The 19159-nt window shown below is 53.0% G+C and overlaps 1 protein-coding gene across 2 annotated transcripts in view; it reads right to left on the bottom strand.

Moving 5' to 3' along the window:
* Positions 1-10177, bottom strand: part of MGAT5B (alpha-1,6-mannosylglycoprotein 6-beta-N-acetylglucosaminyltransferase B) — a 69806-nt gene extending 59629 nt beyond the window's left edge. For both annotated transcript variants that reach the window (XM_069872294.1, XM_069872292.1), the window contains exons 1-2: positions 10089-10177; positions 3420-3532 (exon numbers count right to left, since the gene is read on the bottom strand). In XM_069872294.1, coding sequence (XP_069728395.1) covers positions 3420-3532; positions 10089-10156 — 181 coding nt within the window. In that variant the 5' untranslated portion in view covers positions 10157-10177. The remainder of the gene's footprint in view (positions 1-3419; positions 3533-10088) is intronic.
* Positions 10178-19159: the final 8982 nt, after the last annotated feature.

Raw genomic sequence — 19159 nt, 5'->3', positions numbered from 1 at the left:
ACACACCCGCCTAAATACACCAGCTACACTGGTCAAGCAGCCCACATCCAGAGTGTACGGGAAAAGGATGCTGCCAGCTTGCAACGCAAAATTAATCAATTAATGAGCAATGCTTGAAAAGGTCCATTAAACCCAACACTTCGATGAGCCCACATAGAGAGGAGAGGAGCAGCAGGGACCAGGCTCCTTCCCCAGGCAGGACCACCAGTGTACTCCAGAGGCTTTCACGCGGGAACCGTGGCCCCAGGAGATTTCAAGCCCAAGCTTTGACACAGCAGACCTGAGCCCACGTACCTGGTGACTCTTCCAAAGCCAAAAGGCCTCAGTCAGTCGAGGAGGATCATGCAAACCCTGGCCCACCATTGCTCACACCAAGAGCTAATCAGCCCATCAAAATTAACCTGTTCCTTCAAGGTCGTCTTCAGACCAGCACTGTGCACTTAACAGGAACCAACAATATTTCTTGGGATCCATAATGCAGGTTAATTAAATGCCAGTTTGTTAGTCGAACAGACCTCTTGAGACCTTCAGCACTAAAAAAAGAACCACTATATTCCATTTCTGTTCCCATCAACCTGCCCCAACTTTGATGTGCATTCAGCACTCCTCCACACAAGCTCAGCAACACCCCAGCCAGGAGGGGCCTCTGGAATCCCTTCCGCAATCAGCACAGACCTGAGAGGTCAGATTGAGCTGCCCACAGCCTCACCTCAGCCAGATGTGTTTTAGAAGCCTCTGAGAATGCAGTTTCCCCATCTCACCAGCTTCCCAACAGCTTTAACCCCCCATTTCCCAGTGGCACCGTTGAGGCTGCCCAGCACTCATTGTCTCTCCTGCCTTTCCCCATGGGTGCAATAGCTGGTTTTCCCAGCCACTGGAGCCTCCTCCAACAGCCACAACCTTTAAAAGGTGACAGAGAAGGCTCTGCAACAACACTGTCCAGCTCCTGGCCAGTCCCAGCTTTGTACATGCCCTGAGTTATTGGTCCTGCTCTGCTTTTGGTGTTTCTCACCCTGTGTAGCTGTGTGCAGGGAGCCCTGCTGAGAGCAGCTACATCACAAAGCGGGACAGCCAGTCCCTGGGTATCAGTGTCATTGGAAAAGCTGAACCCTTACAGCCTGAACTTGGTGTTAAAGAGTGAGAAAATGCTTCTCGTGTTGTGCCTGCAGAGTCCTGGGGTCTAAGACTATCATCTCCTTCCAAAACTGCATCCTTTCTTCAGAAACAGAGAGGATGCATCGTGTTTCAGAACGGTGTCTGAGAACACAAATGAACCAAATCTTCCCCAACAAGAAACACACCGGCAGCCAAACCTGAGCAATTCATCTGGAAGCAATACCTTGCTTGGTAAATCCATCCAATAAAGAAAAAAAAAAGGGTTTACATTGAATTTCTCAGCTTTCTAACAAAGCAAGACTCGCCCAAGCCAGCTGCAATCCTAAGAGACCAAAAGCTTCAGAAATTAGAGGACCGAGGTCATAAATCTTTTTTCTTCTTTAAATGAGACCAACCAGCCATCACCAGAACTGATATCAAGGCTCTCAAAGCAAGGCAGTGGGTATTTCTCCTGGCCAGCAAGGCAGGTGCTCACAGCACCCTGCTTTGCAGAGACAAGGGGGGCCACTGTGACCAGGACTGTGATCAGGTGCAGGAAGGTGAACCCACCTTCCCACCTAAACCTTGGTTTAATCATCTAAAGCAGTAAGCATGGAAGACTCAGAGATGTGAGAGCCTGAAAAAGGTGGTTTCTATTGCTCCAGGTCCAGGACTGTGCTGACATTGCACTGGTACGCAAGAGTTAGCAACAACAGGAATCAGTGGACTCAAAGGTCTGGGTTAAATCAATGACAAGAAAAAAAGATGGGAAAAGCTATTCCACTCTAAGGCATCCAGTAAGGGGATAAAGAAGCTGAATTCTTTTGCCATCATTCCACCACAATGTTAGAGAGCTCTTTGGGGTGGGAGCAGGGGATTCCACAGGCTTCTGGAAACCTTTGCTGCTGTTTGCAGCATGATCTGTGCCACCTCTCAACTCCAGCTGGTCCCACAGCCCATCAGCCCCAATGTGCCTTTCTTCTAGCTCTGTGCAAACTCCCTGGGGATGCTGAGGCTCTCCTGGGACAGAAAGCAGCTCTAACAAGTGACACCTTCTATTCCAAACTCAGGAATCTTTTCAGTCCCCATCTCCTAAAAAGCCAAGTTTGGAGAAGGTGATGGTGCCGGGGCTTCTGACCAGCCCCCTTGTGCGCCACTTCACATCCCAAGAGGGATGAAATCCTCTATAACCAGGCTTCACTCACCAGCCAACCTGGGAGCCTGGCGTGGGGACAGGGACAATAACACAGCACCCACCCTCCTTGCAGAGGAGGAAAATAGTAATAAGCACTGATCCTGCAACCTTCTCTGGCTGAGGCTGAGGCCAGCCGTGCAAACACCAGTCCCTTGGAGAAGAAGCTTAATGGAGCTGATGACAGGAACAATTAGGGGAGCACAGGGGGAGAAACACCAGCCACCGTGTTTCTCCATCCACGGGGGAGAAAGTAAAGCCAGCCGCCGCAGGCTGCACATTAATCTCTGGAAGTCAACTAAGCACTTTACAAGCACCACCCGACTTCTGGAAACCGCCACTTTAGCCCTCTCCTGTAGGAAATCAACTAGCACTTCTTCCAGCATGGCAAGGAGAGGGTTTAATTCCCCAAAATCACATCCAAGGCAAGGCTGGAACCACAGAGGAAAAGTAAAGGCAAAACCCAAAAACCAGCAACATCCCCCCAGAGCAAGGTAGAACATGACCCTCCCACAATGGAAGCTGTCTCCTGAGCTGATTGCACATCTCATGGAGAAAAAACATGGCTTTAAGATTGTAACTTAAAGTATGCCTCCTAAAAATCACAATATTTCTTTTCTACATTTCAGTGCCTCCATGAAACCACAAAGATCTTTTATTTTCCCATCCCTAAGAAACAATTTCCACTCCCTGCAGAACGAAACTGTTCAAAACCACTGAGCCCTCCAAAACCATCATCATGTGGGACTGGGTGCAGCCCCCACAACTCACATCACAGCTGGCAGTTGAAGGTCTCATTCCATCAGCCGAAGCCATCGGCATTTTCCCATCCTTCTGCTCCCTGTGAGCCAGGGTCAGCATCCTCGCTCCAGCACACACACGTCCCGGCTGTGCCTGTACACCTCAGGATGTGACCACAGCCACGGGGCTGCAAAAGTGCCCCAAGCCACACCAAGAAGGGCTAACAAGACCATCCTGACATCCTTGCAGCTCATCTAGAGAGAACTTCGAGAAAGGAGGCATCCAGGCACCATCCTCCCCACACACCCAGCACCCTGCAGCTCAGCCCAGCCACTGGTGTGGGGGTTATCAAGCATCTCACGGGACAGGGTGGGCACAGAGCCGTGCTTACCTTCGGTCCGGATGGTGAAGGGCGAGTCCCCCAGGCGCTTGGCTGAGAACTGCCCTCCCAGCGACGTCATCAGGAAGCACAGGGTGAAAAATCCAATGCCCAGCACGAAAATCCTGCAGGAGGGAAAGCAGTGTTGTAGTGAGGTGTGACAAAGACCCCTCCAGGTAACTCCTCTTCACAGCAGCACCAGCCACTTTTTGGGGGGGTGTCTGGAAGAAGCAGTCAGGACAATTCTTGCCTCCCTCCCAATCCCATCTAGTCCAGGTTGGAGCATCTCTGCTGCCAGCCACACGAGAGCAGACCAGGGCCTCACTCCAACCACACACACTTCACAGAGAGCCCTGAGATGCTTCTGCCTGGCACTGGGCTGGGGGGTTTTGCCTGACAACACCCCCTGAAATCCACACAGCCTGCTCCGAGGCCTCGAGAGGGAGCTGAGGACTTGCACCTTAGGTGGGAAAGCTGAGCCAGACCACAGCTGCCCTTACGATGCTCCACTAAATCCAGCCCAATAACCCAAACCACAGGCACCACTACAATAAACAATACCCATTCTCCTCCTGGGAGAGTCCAGAGAAAAGAGAAAACATGTACCTTACCTTCCTCCCAAAGGATCTTAAAAAAAACTCCATTTTTTTTATAAAAAAAGGTCTTTTGTTCCCCCTGTAACTAGGCCACCAGCATTTGCCATTGTGTCTGGTGTCGCCTGTGTGGTGCTGGCAGCCCCGTGCACAGCAGGACGAGGGGGGACTGGTGCTGGTGGCACATGCCGTGGCCTTGGACAATCCCATTGCCGCTTTGTTTGTTTGGACAGGCAGGAAAGTGGCTCCTAAGGGGACGCACTGGGCAGGATGCTGACCCACACATCACTCCCAGCCGAGCTCGTGGTCCCCTCCAGCTGCAAGAGAGCCTGGAGCTCTCAGCACCTCTGCAAGTAGGAGCATTATTGTGCAACAGGGAACGTAAAGCCAAGCCTTCCCGGCTCCCCAGTGTGCACGGAGAGCATGCTGCATCAAGGGACGAACATCGAGCCTCTTTCTACCACTCAGAGATGATGTTACCGCTGCCTCCGAGTCTCCCCGGAGCAGCATCCTCCTACAGACACACGGGGAAAGCCCCAGCAGAGCCTCTGCCAGGCACCGCGTACAACAGCTCCCAGAGCTGTGGCTGTACCGGGGATCTCAGCGGGCCAAATCCAAGGAAAGCTTCAAGGAGAACAAGGAGGAAAAAAAAAAAAAAACAACTGCCAGGCAGCCTTGTGAAACCACGGGTTTGTCTTCAAACAGATAAATCCTGTGTGGGACGGGAACAAGGCCCTAAGGGTGTCCACTGGTGTTTCTGGCTCTCAGCATCCCTGAGCTGGAGGGAATTAAACCCGCAAGGACAGGGGCTACTGATCTTTACAAGTTCACAGCAGGATCTGCAGGGCTCAGGAGCCACACATAGAAATACAGGGCAGCCACTCAACACCAAAAACAGGCTTTTTCAGAGAAAGGCTTGCAAAGGAATGCCACAGCCCTCTGTCTAATCATTCTTATGTAGTTCAAAGGCAGAGGATCAGGAGCCGACCATTAAGTGTGGGCTACAACACACCAGCACTGCAATTATCTGTTACTGGAAAGAGCTAGCAAATAAAGTAAATTGCTTCAAAGCACTCATTAATACAGGAGATGTTGTGGAGAGCTGAAATGCAGCATCAAGAAGCTCAAAATAGACTGGGCCTCCCCAGGGAGACCTGCCAGCAGGTCCCTAATGTCCCAGCACGGCATGTCTGGATCTGCCCTAGCTGGAGAGGCTCCTGAGCAGGACACAGAACTTTCAAGCGACCCCACAAGTTCCCTACCTCCATCCCATCAGCTCCAATGATGCTCTCGCACAGCCAACGCACACCTGAGACCCAAATCCCGGTCAGCTTTGCTCTCAGCATCAGGCAGCTCAAGAGCAACAGGTTTCTTCTGCCGGCCCCAAGGAGGATCAGCCCTGCCCACCACAGACAGGCATCTACCTCATCCATCCCCCTGCTTCCAAGGATCAGCCCCGCTCCATCCCCAGCTGGTTCCCAGCAGATCTGAGTCACCTGGCCACAGGCTCTGGACAAGCAGCACCGTGCAGCTCCCAATCTCCTTCTCGCCTCCCTTCTAATCAAGAGATAAAGCAACACCTTGGGCTCATTAGCATTAAGAACCTCTGCAAGCAGCACAACCCAGTGCAAACATTCACTAACCCTTCTGGAGACCCACAGACAGGTGCCAGGAGAGGTGACCCACCTGGGAGTGGGGACATTCAAGTGCATCCCTCAAACTCCATGCAGGCACTCTGGGAATGAAGCAGCTCAAGCCCCTTTTATTTCTAAACAAGCCTGCCCAGGGGAGTGGAAAGCAGTTTAAACAAGCTATAAAAAGCATCGTGCACTTGGCTAACCCAGACTCCTGTCCCTGAAGGCCTGTCTATAGGCACAGCTGGCGCATCCTACAAGCAGCCGCCAGTGGAGCAAAGCCGTGCCATCCCCTTCCCAGCAGATGCTGATGAACCATCAAGCTGTGGCACTTGCACGTGGAGATGACTCCAGACTCCATCCCCTCTCCCAAAGCAACCTGAGAGAAAGGTTTTCAGAGAGCCATGCTCCTGCTCCAGCAGGAAGGTGATTGTGGAAGTCTGAGAGCATCCCTGACGCTGCAAAGCAACATGATATCCCATAAAATACTTGGGGAAACGTGATTTGGGGACACTACTCTGTTCCCATTATCACACCCTGTGCCCAGCTGTGTGACACAGTGCTGGGTCTGGAAAGGGCTCTCAGGAACACGACGGAGGGGACTGCAGCACCTTTCTCAGACTCAGAGGGATTAATTTGTTCTTAGAGGAGGAGAGGGAGAAAGCCGTCTGCCATGGACAATGGCATAGCAGAGAAGGCACAAGCTGAAGAAAGAGAAGGTCAAAGCCTAGCTATGCCCCTCAGCCAAGGGTCTTCCCTGGAAGAACATCGTGGTATAAAACCCACCCCAAAGCCCCATCCTGCTGCCAGCTGCCTCCTCCCCCAAGGGACATTTAACAAAGCATCACCTGATTAAATAATCAGAGCTGATCCTGCTCTTCATTCTCATTCCTCCTATTGACAATATCTTCATCATTATGCAAGACCTTGTTTACACATTTTAATCTTCATAATTATATCTGGCAAGGAGTGAATCAGCGAGAGGGAGGGAGGAAGGAGAGGGAGGGAGGAAGGAGAGGGAGGGAGGAAGGAAGGAGAGGTATTTAAACGTGATCTGTGCTAATGCATCTCATTAGGAGACAAAATCATCTTGATTTTGACTGGATCACAGACAGAGAGGGGGAGATGCAGGATGCTCTTTTCCTAAGAAAAGAGGGATCACAGCCTAGCTAGAATTAATGTGCCTAGGGGACAGAAGTGGATCCAGCCCCACAGCAATGCTCCAGAGTGCAGGGACGGGCTTTCAGCCTGACTCCTGATCTTCTTCAGGTGAATAAAAAATGCTTGGCCCAGCCTTAACTGTATGGCAATATCTCGTGCAGAAAACAAATACCATGAAGTCAGTAAAATATACCAGAGCCCAGATCTCCCAAATACCTATCACTGCACAGGACTCTCTGCCCCTAAAATCAAGTCTCACTTAGTGAAGACCATGGAGCTCCAATGACCAAGTAACATCTACTCTGCACGCTGGCTTTGCCTGTCATCGCACGTCACGTTTAATTCCTCGTCTGGGCATGGTTCTGGTGCCAAGTCCCTCTCCACAGCCCCCCCAAACTGAAAAGTTCACAGTTCTGGGTTCTGAATTGGTGCCCAAAAGAGAAGGAAGCCAAATTCTCCGAGTCTTTAGTGAAAATTGGAAGTGATGCCCCAATCACTGCAGATCTTGGCCCATAGAACTGAAAGCTGGATGCGACCAGGAGGGTCCAAGCAATGAATTGGGAAGGAAGGTGAGCAGCACCCAGTGAGATGGGGCTGTGGCACTAGGAATGTCTGTACACGTCACTGCATCACCAAGCTGAGACCTACAGGGAGAATATTACGCAGGTGCATGGGGAACCCAAGGGCTACAGGGAAAGGTAATGGCTTTTATTAGACAAATTTTTAACCTCTAAGCCTCTTGAACCCAAAAGCCAAGCCACAATTTCTAAGCGCAGCAGTCAGACTAATAAAAGATGCTCCCTCTCCCACAAACCCTGTTTTGCTCGGAGCCCAACACCATCGAGAAGCTGTCAAAATGATGCTCTGCCACATGAATCTTCCTCCACAAAGAGGACAACAGTGAATTCTCTTACTGGCTAACGTCACAAACACATGAAAAGCCTGGCTTTCATTTTCAGCTGACAAACTTGCCTGAACACCCTGTGTTCTGCAAAAACCAAGAGCCGGGTGAGCTGGACCAAGGCTCTCCTGGCCTCACAGTAAATTCTTATCTGAATCCAACACCGTCATAAATTCACAAATTCAACACTTTCTAGTGCTGAGATGAAGTCAGAGTCATCCCCAGACATTTCTACAAACAGTTTCTACACTGATGTGCTCTCTCTCCCCTTCCCATTTGCTGCAGGTGGTTTCACAGCTCAGGGTTTTGCATTGCTTTACTAAGCATGTCCAAAGCATGATTAATGAAACGTTTTGGTGCTAAGGGTCAGGTTTCTTGTTTGTTGATGGCACCACAGCCAGCAGTCTACACCAGGCAGGGGATCACACCACAGGCTTCCATAGAGCTGCTCGGCTTTGCCCAGCCAGCAACAAGCACCCGATTTACAGAACCCATGCTGATCGCCAGCATCTTCTCCCGCTCCTGCAAGTCATCCGATTCACAGCAGCTGAGAACATAGGGTGCTGATTTTAGGAGAGCGGTGCTGATTTGCACCGGCTTACGGCTGGAGAGGGGCAGTGCCAACGCTTGCTGACACTGGGCTGGGAGGAAGGTGACACAGGACGGTGATGTGAAGAGATCAGGCTCAGCACAGCACCAAAGCGGAGCAGGCGCAGGGCTGGACACTGCAGGACAGCTAGGAGAGGGTCTTGGGAATTTCTCCAGTTACACAGGTAAAGCCTGAATGGTTAACAACAGGGTTAACCCTGCTGGATCCATACTGGTCAGCAGTGGCTGGAGAGCAGAAGGCAGCCCAGGGCACACAGATAGGACCATGCCAGTGCTCTGCTCTGCTCCAGACACAAGGGACCCTCCAGCCTGGTGTTCTGCTGCCATCACAAACCCCTCAAAACACACATCCTCATCTCCAACGGGACTTTGTGATCACCCTGTGACTCAACCCCTGCTCTCCCCCAGCCTGACAGCAGGTCACTGATGATGATGGGCTCTCCCTGCCCCACGAGTGATGCCCAGGGCACAGGAGAGAATGATGCTAAGGCCAGTTACTTCCTCAGTACATACTTCAAACCAAGTTAAGAAAGCGAACAGCCAGGCTAAGAGCATATCCTTGTGTTGCGGGTCCTTCCCATTTCTCTCAGTCATTCCTCACCCCACGCTCGGAGCAATCCCAAGCCACGGGGAGTCTCCATGTCCCTGCTTTCCGACATCACCTCTGCCAAATCCCCCAGCCCCAGGGGCTGCCGTGGGATGCAGCCACCGGGATCCCTCCAGGCAAGCCATGCAGAGCCAGGCAGCTCCAGGGGAGAGAGAATCATAGAATCACAGAATCACCAGGTTGGAAGAGACCCACCGGATCGACATCTCCAAACCCGAGCACAAGCAAGCGGCACAAGCAAGCGGCACAAGCACAGCCCCATTCCTCAGCTCCAGGCACCAGCCTGGGTTAAGCAAAAAGGCAGCAAGCAGATCTCTCCAGTGATGCCAGGGGACTGGAGATGATGGGGAGCGCTGGCAGCAGCCAGGCAAGGCTCACCTCACCTTGCGCTTTGACCCTACGCAGCACTTCTCCCTTTCTGTGAGTTTTTGGTCTTCCCACATTAAAACCAAGCAATTCCCAGCATCTCAAGCCACCAAAGCGCATCTCCGGTGAGATGAGGCTGGAGAGCAAGGAGAGGGGAAGGGAAGGCAGGGAGGCAAAAATGAGGAGAGTTTACACCAAGGAAGGTGAAAAAGCACTAGGTGGGCACAGGCGTGCTGGAGGGTTTCAGGGTTGGATTCTAAGCTCAGGGAGGGCTCAGAAGCCCCATCAGCGCCAGAGGATTTAAACCAAAGGAACCTGCGAGGAGCAGCATCTCGAGGGAGGTACAAAGAGAAGCAAAGAGCCCTGTTATAGAATCACAGAATCATAGAATAACCAGGTTATTCTATGATTCTATGATTCATCGAGTCCAACCACTCCCATCAATCACTAAACCATGTCCCTCAGCACCTCGTCCACCCGTCCCTTAAACCCCTCCAGGGAAGGTGAATCAACCCCCTCCCTGGGCAGCCTCTGCCAGTGCCCAATGACCCTTTCCGTGAAAAATTTTTTCCTAATGTCCAGCCTAAACCTCCCCAGGCAGAGCTCGAGCCCCAAAAAGACATCGAGCTGCCAGGAGCACCGCAGGACCAGGCACCGCAAACTTCCCCTCATCCCAGACACCCTCCGCGGGGTTCGGAGAGGCCGGGAAAGACCTTAGAGAGCATCACACCCCCAAAATAAATCATAAAAATAGATCAACAGAAGGAAAACGCGCTCCCCACCCGCGGGAGGAGGGCGGCACAACTTTACCTAAAGGGTCTCAAGGTGACGAGGCATCTCCTGACCATTATCTTGCCATCCGCGTTGACTGTGAGCATCGTTGGGAGCCGCCGGGGAGGGGGCGGCCCCCGCGCCTCCTCGGCCCCCCCCGAGCGGGCTCAGCGCGCGGGGCGCATGGCGGGCGGCGGCCGCTCCCCCCCCCGGCCCCAACCCCGGGTCCTACCGCCCGCCCCGCCCGCCGCCCGCGGGGAGCGCCCGCCCCGCACCCCGCATCCCCGGCGGCCGCCGCGGGGCGGGAGAGGAGCCCGGAGCCCACCGGACCGGCCGAGATGAGCCGAACAGAACCGAACCGAGCCGAGACTAGCCGAGAGGAGCCGAGCCCCGCCGAGCCCAGCCGAGGAGCCGAGACTGCGCGGGCGCCGCGCGCCCCCTGGCGGCGGAGGCGGGGAGGGGGCGGGGATAAAGGGTTGAGGGGGATAAAGGGGTTGGGGAGAAAAGGGGTTGAGGGGGAGAGAAGGGGTTGGGGAGAGGAGGTTGAGGGGGAGAGGAGGGGTTGTGGGGGATAAAGGGGTTGGGGAGGAAAGAGGTTGGGGAGAAAAGGTTGAGGGGGATAAAGGGGTTGGGGAGAAAAGGTTGAGGGGGAGAGAAGGGGTTGTGGGGGATAAAGGGGTTGGGGAGAAAAGGTTGAGGGGGAGAGAAGGGGTTGGGGAGAAAAGGTTGAGGGGGAGAAAAGGTTGAGGGGGATAAAGGGGTTGGGGAGAAAAGGGGTTGGGGAGAAAAGTTTGAGGTGGAGAAAAGGGGTTGGGAAGAAAAGGGGTTGGGGAGAAAAGGTTGTGGGGGATAAAGGGGTTGTGGAGGATAAAGGGGTTGGGGAGAAAAGGTTGAGGTGGAGAAAAGGGGTTGGGGAGAAAAGGTTGAGGTGGAGAAAAGGGGTTGGGGAGAAAAGGTTGAGGGGGATAAAGGAGTTGGGGGGGATAAGGGGGTTGGGAGGGGAAAGGGTTAGGGGGCATAAGGGGGTTAGGAAGGATAAAGGAGTTGGGAGGGGAAAAGGTTGGGGGGATAAAGGGGTTGAGGGGGAAAGGGGCTTGGGGGAGGAAAAGGGGTTTGAGGGGTAAAGGGGTTGGGGAGAAAAGGTTGGAGGAATGAAAGGGTTTGGGGGGAAGGGTTGGGAGAATAAAGGGGTTGTGGGGGAAAGGTTGGGGGGAGGAAAAAGGGTTGAGTGGGATAAAGGGGTTGGGAGGGGAAAGGGGTTGGGGGGATAAAGGGATTGGGGAAGGATAAAGGGGTTGGGGGGATAAAGGTTTAGGGAGGGGAAAGGGGTTTGGGGAAAGATAAAGAGATTGGGTGAGAAGATGTGGGGGTAAAGGGGTTGGGGGGAAAGCATTGGGGGAAAGGGGTTGGGGTATAATGGGATTGGGGGATAAAAAGATTGGGGGAAAAATTGGGAGGATGAAGGTTTTGGGAGGAGAAAGGGTTTAGGGGCTAAAGGGGTTGGGGGGCTAAAGGGGTTGGGGGGAGGAAAAGGGTCTGGGGGATGAAGGGGTTGGGGGGAATGAAGGGATTAGAGGATAAAGAGGTTGGGAGGGGAAAGGAGTTGGGAGAAGAAAGGGTTTGGGGGATAAAGGAGTTGGAAGCTTCACATGTGGAAGGTGACTGGCACAAAAAGCCTCCCAAAGCTTGGGACTTAAAGCAGACAAATGCAGGTGCACCCACCAGCGGGGAGGGAGGGGCGGCGTTGCCCCGCAGGGTGAGCACCAGGTTGCAGAGAGCTGGAAGATGGTTGTCCTTGGTGTGCATGCTTGGCCAGGCTCTGCACAGGACCAAGCTGTTACCTGGAGGGCTGTGGTGCAAACAGAGCCCCCTTGGGCCCTAGTGACCCCATGTCTGGCCAGCCCTCTCTACCCTTGATACCACCATGGGCACCATGAAGCATAGGGTGACGTCGGGAGAAAGCTGCCCCTTTGCCTTCCCTTCTCCTCCTATGGTTTTTCTCCAGTCCTTCTCCATCCTGCTTGCTTCCCAGGCAAGAAACGTTCCTCTAACCCCAAAAACCTGGCATGGCTCAGCCATCTACTCTGCAAGTGCTGTGCAATTACAATGTTCTCCCAGCACCAAGCAGCCAACCGCCCCCTCCTTCATAAACTAATTGTGGGCTCCTTAGCTTGTGCAGAATCCCAGTGTTTTCCCACAAGGCTGATGAAGAGGAAATGCCGTATTATGATTGTTGTGATACCGTAACTCCGATTTCCATAGGGATCCCAGGCGCTCACTCTGCTTTCTTCTCCCTAGTGTAAACCAGGGGTGGCTTCAGGCAGCAGAGCTGCATGTAGCAGGTGCTGCAACAGCATCAGGCGCAGGCGAGCTCCAAGACAAAAGACAGCTGGAAATTTTCCACAAAACAGCACTTTCTCCTCATGAAACAGCACTTTTTTCCCAAGGAGAAGTGAGAAGGGAAACTGTATCCTTTAGGGTTTCATAAATATAAAAGGAGTTTTGTATTCATCCACGCTTTTCATGGGCAAGGGAGAGGGAAAGTCATTGCCAGTCTGGGTCAGAGCAGGGTAGGGGCGGATGGACACCCAGACACGCAGAAGGTGGCTCAGAAGCAGCTGACCAGTCTCAAGCCGAATTCAAACCTCTAGGTCAAGTCTCCCTGCTGTTCAATACAGGCAGTCCAATATCTTGACAAGGACATCCCACCCCACATCCCATCCCGTTGGGACCTTATGACCATGCTGACCCACTGGGCAGGACAGACACCCACCTCGAGCTGGGGTTCCTCAGTGCTTGCCATTTTAGGTGCAGTTCGGAGTCTTCTGGTGCATCTGGCCTCCTTTGGAAAAAAAAATAAGTCTGTTTTTCTTAACCTGGCCTTTGGTAAAGGAGGAAATCAGCAGATTAAGGAAGGTGCTGTGGGCATCCTGCCACCTATAATCTCCTCATTTCTGCCAGCTCCCTCCATTCCCGGCTTCTGCTCCTCTGACAGGAGACCCTCCGTCCCCATATGAGCTGTAAAACCACTTTAAAACCTGGTGTTCCCCACTTGCTGCTCTCAAGAGGGCCACTCCAGCAGTGGGGCACAGAGCCTTTCACTCTGAGCCAAGCTCAGTGCAATGGAGCTGGAAACATTCCTAATGTACATAAACACACAACACGAAGTGGTCAATGGAGCAGCCAAATCGCTGCCTTCCCTGAGCCAGGAACCGGCTGCACCTTCCTGAGAGGCTGAAAGGAAAACCTATCCTGGGGGATGCAAAGTAGGGGGCTACAAGAGCTCCAGTGTGCTCTCATCCCTGCAAGGATGGGCACGAGGTTCCTCTGCACATCCCACAAGCTCTGGGTCATGCCAAGTGGTAGTTTTTCCCTGAGGCCAATGGCAGCATGAACAGGCACATTAATTTTGTAAGACTGAGGGGTGAGGGTCATCAGAGGGAGAGAAGACTAAGGAGGAGATGGTGTCCATCCTCCAGGGCTGATAGAGGGTTGGAAATAGCCCCCAGAGGGCCACGCTATTTCTTGAGAAGGCAGAAGATGTCTCAGCTCCCTTGGCTTCCTCCGGGTGCCTCCTGCAGCACCAGCCAGCGAAAAAATAGGAAATAACGTAAAATGCAGAAATCTGCTTTGGGCAATGCCTATTCGACAAGCTTTTATTTTGTCAGCACATCAGACATCAGCTCCCCGATGCCATGCACGGCATCTTGCAGGCATTAGCGATGTTGTAACAGCCCTGGGAGCAATGTGCAAAACCCCATCAATCCAGCAATTAGTGGGGGAATCCTGATGTACAGGGACACCTCCACAGCCAGACGAGGTGGGGAAGGAGGCCACCAGAACCTGCTGCTCCCCTTGCTGCACGTCTCCCACCTCTCGTTACAGAACATCCAGCCTCATCCCCAGTCCATGAGGCCACGTGGGAGAGGGATTGTCCGAAGATGGGAAGAGGCACATCCCAAATGCACAGCCTGGGAGCAGCAATTGCATTCATAGTGCTGGCCAGGGAGCCAGGCAGCTCCCTCTGCCGCTCTCCACTCCTGCCAGCGCTGTCCCGTGCAGGATCCATCATGGTTCTCACTGGCCCCACAGGGCCCTCGTCCCTGAGAAGACGACAATCTCTTCCCTATGCTGCTGCTTGAAACAACAAGCTTAATTAACTACCAGCCCACTGCCTTTTTAGAAGGATAGATCTAAAATCCAAGGATGGTAATAAAGTGGTGAATTATCTTCTTTGGCAGCTGGGAAGAAATGGCCCCAAAAATCAATATGCTGAAGTTACAAACACACGCGCGCGCGTGCTTGTTATTATTACGATTCGGGCAGCAGCACGCAATGGAGAGAACCAGCTCAGCAGCTGGCAGGTATGAAAGAAACCAGTTTTCCACCACTTAGAGCCCTTAGAGATGGAGTGACTCCTTTACCTGCTCCAGCCAGCCACTCCACAGTCCTGCCTGTAAGCCAGGGTACAGCCATGGCTCCACCTCCAACACTGGAGCATCCCCTGGCAGCTGGGACTCACCCTGCACCACTGGCCCAGAAAAAGACCTTGGAGTTTTCAATTTATCTTAAGCAATTGTGTTACTGTGAGTCCCAAAGCTCCCTAAGGCAGAGCATGGTTGTTTAGACCACCACAACTGGAGAAAAAGGGTTGTAAGTGCAAGGTGGGCTGTAAACCACCAGCTTAAACTACCACATGCCAGGAAAGGGTGCAGACTGACAGTCACCTCTGCTCAGGTGCAGGCAGTACAGCCATGGGCAGCTCTGGACAAGTCACAACAAGTGTTTTTATTGGCTTTTGGTGAGCAGCTTGAGTGCTGCTGGGTCTCCAAAGGCACCCCAGGACCCTCCAGAGACTCCCTGTGCCAGCCTTGAACCCTTTTTCAATGCTTTCCAAAGCCCAGGGCTCAGACTCTGCCACATTTCTTCTTGGAGCCTCTTCTTGAGCTCTGAGCTACCGGGTCTTCATGGAAAAATAATGATCACAGAGGAAGAGAAACGCAGCAGACCACCGAGTTGTAATGTGCTATGACAAGCCACTTCCTCAAGTTCTCCCTGCATGCAATTTTGCCCTTGAGATAGGAAATAAAATTTGATTGTAGGGGCTGTGATGCCCAAGTGCTTGGGGCATAAGATCACTTAGTCACAGTAACTTCTCCGTTCCCCTCAAGCAACATTGCTCGGCACAATGTGCTCTTTATTGATATAAAGCAACTTAGCTCCATCGCTGGTTCAGCCTCAATTACTGCATTCACGCCTCGGTCCATCTCTGTAGCAACAAAGCGGAAAAGCTTTGAGTCTGGTACCGATCTCCCGCACCGACGAGCATCACCAGCCACCCAGCCGGCGCAGAGCTGCCAGCGCCACAACGTGCTGTACCCGAGCTCCAGGCAGGCAGCCCTGTTCCACCCCCGGCTTTTTGCCTGTTCCCAGGGACAGCAAAACCAGCCCTAAACTCATTCATATGTCGGCATTTGGAGAAGTCACTGGGCAAACAGCAGGGAGGGGATGGCAGGGAGTGTCCCAGGGAGGGGGTTGAGTCACCTTCCCTGGAGGTGTTTAAAAGACGGATGGATGAGGTGCTGTGGGGCAAAGTTTAGTGACTGATGGGAATGGTTGGACTCAACGATCCAGGGAGTCCTTTCCAACCTAGTGATTCTGTGATTCTATGATTCTAAAGCCACCTTTGCATTCCCACCCATAGGGAGCCCAGGAGCCACATGTGTTCCTGAGATGGGTGAACAGCACCAAGAGGAACAGCAAGGACCTGTGGTTTTATCAGAAACGGCGTGACCAGCAGGTCCAGGGAGGTTATTCTCCCTCTGGACTCGGCACTGGTGAGACCGCTCCTCGAACCCTGTGTTCAGTTCTGGGCTCCTCACCACAAGAAGGAGGTTGAGGCTCTGGAGCAAGTCCAGAGAAGAGCAACAAAGCTGGTGAAGGGGCTGGAGAACAGGCCTTATGAGGAACGGCTGAGAGAGCTGGGGTTGTTTAGCCTGGAGAAGAGGAGGCTGAGGGGAGACCTCATTGCTCTCTCCAACTACCTGAAAGGAGGTTGTGGAGAGGAGGGAGCTGGTCTCTTCTCCCAAGTGACAGGGGACAGGACGAGAGGGAATAGCCTCAAGCTCCACCAGGGGAGGTTCAGGCTGGACATCAGGAAAATATTTTTCACGGAAAGGGTCACTGGGCACTGTCAGAGGCTGCCCAGGGAGGGGGTTGAGTCACCTTCCCTGGAGGTGTTAAAGGGACGGGTGGATGAGGTGCTGAGGGACATGGTTTAGTGATTGATGGGAATGGTTGGACTCGATGATCCGGTGGGGGTCTTCCAACCTGGTGATTCTATGATTCTATGATGGGCTGCCTCCAGCAGAAAGCAGCATGGATAGCCTTGCTGCTGCCAGAACACTAAAGCTGCGGATGTTAAGGACCCATCTGCTGTCTTAGAGTCCCCTGTGACCGCAGCTTCCAGAAGATCCAGCCTTTCCCTTCAACGCCTGAAAACCAGAAGCTCTACTCAGCTAAAAGGCAGCTGCGAGAGGGCAACTGACACGACTCTGGGGGGTGTTTTACCTACCACGAGGGTCGCTGGGGCTGTTCTCTGGTCCCTTAGACTGTCTGCACAGCTGAGGCCACGTTGGGGTGCAACTCAAGCCCAGGTAGACACTGCTCTCGGCCCTCGCTTCCCTAGGACAGCAGCTGAGAGCCCAGCGGTGATGTACAGCGCAGCTGAAGGGTCAAAACCAGCAGCATCCCCCAGGGAACAGATCAGGCAGGGTTAGAGGCTGCTTGCTGCTCTCACTGGATCACTCTCACTGCCACTCAGGGAGCAGGAGAAGCACAACAACCCTCACAAGACTTTGAGTGCCACCTGCACAGAGAGCTGCAGCCCGCAGTGCGTGTAGCTCTGGTCCTTGGGTACCTGCTGGAGGTCTACAACCAGGTCAGGCGTAAAACAGAATTCTACAGCTCAGGTCAGTGTCAGCACAGCCTTGCATGGGGAATTTGGGAAGCTTCTGCCCTTGCAAGCCTGTCAGCACAGTGAATCCTTCACTTCCATTAGCTGCTAATTCGCTTACAGCAGAGGAAAATAATAGAGGTAAGGATCACTCCTCAGCTCCCAACAGGATTGTGTGTTTTGAGAGCAGAAGGGAAGCTGAATTTCCTTTTCTCTTCTTGGAGAAAGAAATTAGTGCATTTTTCTTACCATGTTAATTAAACCCAGCAACAGCCCTGGCTTCACCAAGAAGAAAATGCAAAAGGTGAAAGGGAAGCCTGAACCAGCCTTATCGGTCAGGAAGGTTTCCTGGCTGCTCTGCTGCAAAGGGAGATGCCCAGTGGAAATAAGAGCAGCAATAAAAAATTAAAGAGAGAGGGAGAGCTGTACAGCAGATTCTATCTGTATCTGCACCCCTGCAGTGCATTAACAAGGCTGCGGTCCCCGTAGGATCTCCTGATGCCATCGGGGAGCCCAGCTGCATTCCAGGAAGAGAAGAGGAAAAGAAGAAGCAACCAAGCCCAGGGTAACCGAGAGCAGCAGGGCAGGGTGGGAGATGCAGAACCTCCTGAGGAGATGAAAGCCTCCTCTCTTTGGGCGAGTTTATTTAAGGCAAAGCCCCCAGAGCACCCCCGCCAGGAAGGGGACAAGGCAGCATGTTCTGGGTTGGATCCAGATGTCTAGAAAAAAAAAAAAAGAAGTCAGACCCAAGGGCTGGATCTGTCCCTTTGCTGGGAAGACTTCTCAGAGCTGCCAGTTCAGGTTTGCGTCCTCCTCTGCCTTCCTGTCACACTCAGCTGAGCAGCGTGGTGTGGTCCCACGAGAACGCTCCACTGCTCAGCCATGGAATTAGCATCAAAAGGACATCACACGGGGTAGGCCACAAGAAAAATAGGCTGGAGTATCCTCCCGGGCTTATTTTCACTTTAAATCAACCTCCTGCAGCAAGTGCTGCCTCCCCAGACGGGACTGTCCAGGGGCATTAGTGCCTTCCAGCCATCCCACCGAGGATTTTATATCCCCCATGGCCCCAAGGCTGAGCCAAATGAGCTAGATGACTTGGTGGCATCAACCTGAACCATTTGGAGAAGTGTTAAGTTCAAGAAAGACAAAGCATGCAAAATGGTGCAACGTGGGGCTGGGAAGAAGGCAGAGCTTATAGCCCCTGCACGACAGACTCCTGCATGTGCGAGGACTTTCTCGGGGGCTCAGAGCTCTTATCAACAGCCCAAAGCAGAACATTTACAACCCCTGCATCGCATCTAGGGAGTCCCAGAACCACAAGTCACTGCAGTGAGAAGAAGCCACCAGGAGGTTTGCACTAATTAGCCAAATTAAGAGGGAAAAGGCAGGTTGAGCTCCAGTTGTAATTAAAGAAAATAAAGTCAGGGGTTAGGAGACCAAGAACTCTTCATCCTTTTAATTACTGCAGGAGAGTTGCCGCTGCTGAATGGTGCTCGTGGGGTTTGTAAGGAGTCCACTGCCTCTGCCCCACCTGCACATCGTCCCGAGCCCAACAGCTACAGAGCAAGCACCCAAATGCGAGCTGCAGGCACAGATCCTTGTGCCCCACTCCTTGCATCCTATCAGGGAAAGCAGAAACACAAAGTCTCAGGCAAAGCAGCTCCCAAACACTGCCCAGGCTGACACACAAGCACAGCTCTGCAGCTGGGCAGCAAGCGCATCCCTCCACAACGGGAGCCACAAGTCTTCATTTCACATCTCATAAACCCATCGTGCTCCCTCACTTATCCCTTGGTTAACAAAGCCCCAGCTTTCCACCAGCGCTACCTCGGCTGCTGCGTTCCAAGCACTTGAGGGGGATGCTCACTGGGATGCCCCACGCCAGCTCTCATTCCTCGCACCCTCCTGCCCCCAGGGAGGGAGCAGAGGAGCGTACGGAGCCCGTGCCACTATAATCAGAGAGGTGACACCGCTCGGCCAGCAGCCAGGGCTCTACAGGCTCCAGAGATGCTTACAGATGCATGTTCATTATCTGTGAGCAGAGCATTCATGCATGACATCTCTGCAACGCTGACCCTGGCATCTCAGTCTCCTTATCTCACATTTCTCACAGATAATGGAGAAAAGAGCTCAGTCCTTGCTGCTGTTGATC

This window comes from Phaenicophaeus curvirostris, chromosome 19 (assembly GCF_032191515.1).
Source record: "Phaenicophaeus curvirostris isolate KB17595 chromosome 19, BPBGC_Pcur_1.0, whole genome shotgun sequence".
Classification (NCBI taxonomy): Eukaryota; Metazoa; Chordata; class Aves; order Cuculiformes; family Cuculidae; genus Phaenicophaeus; species Phaenicophaeus curvirostris.
The sequence above is the reverse complement of the archived record's forward strand: the minus strand, read 5'-3'. Positions and strand labels throughout refer to the sequence as shown.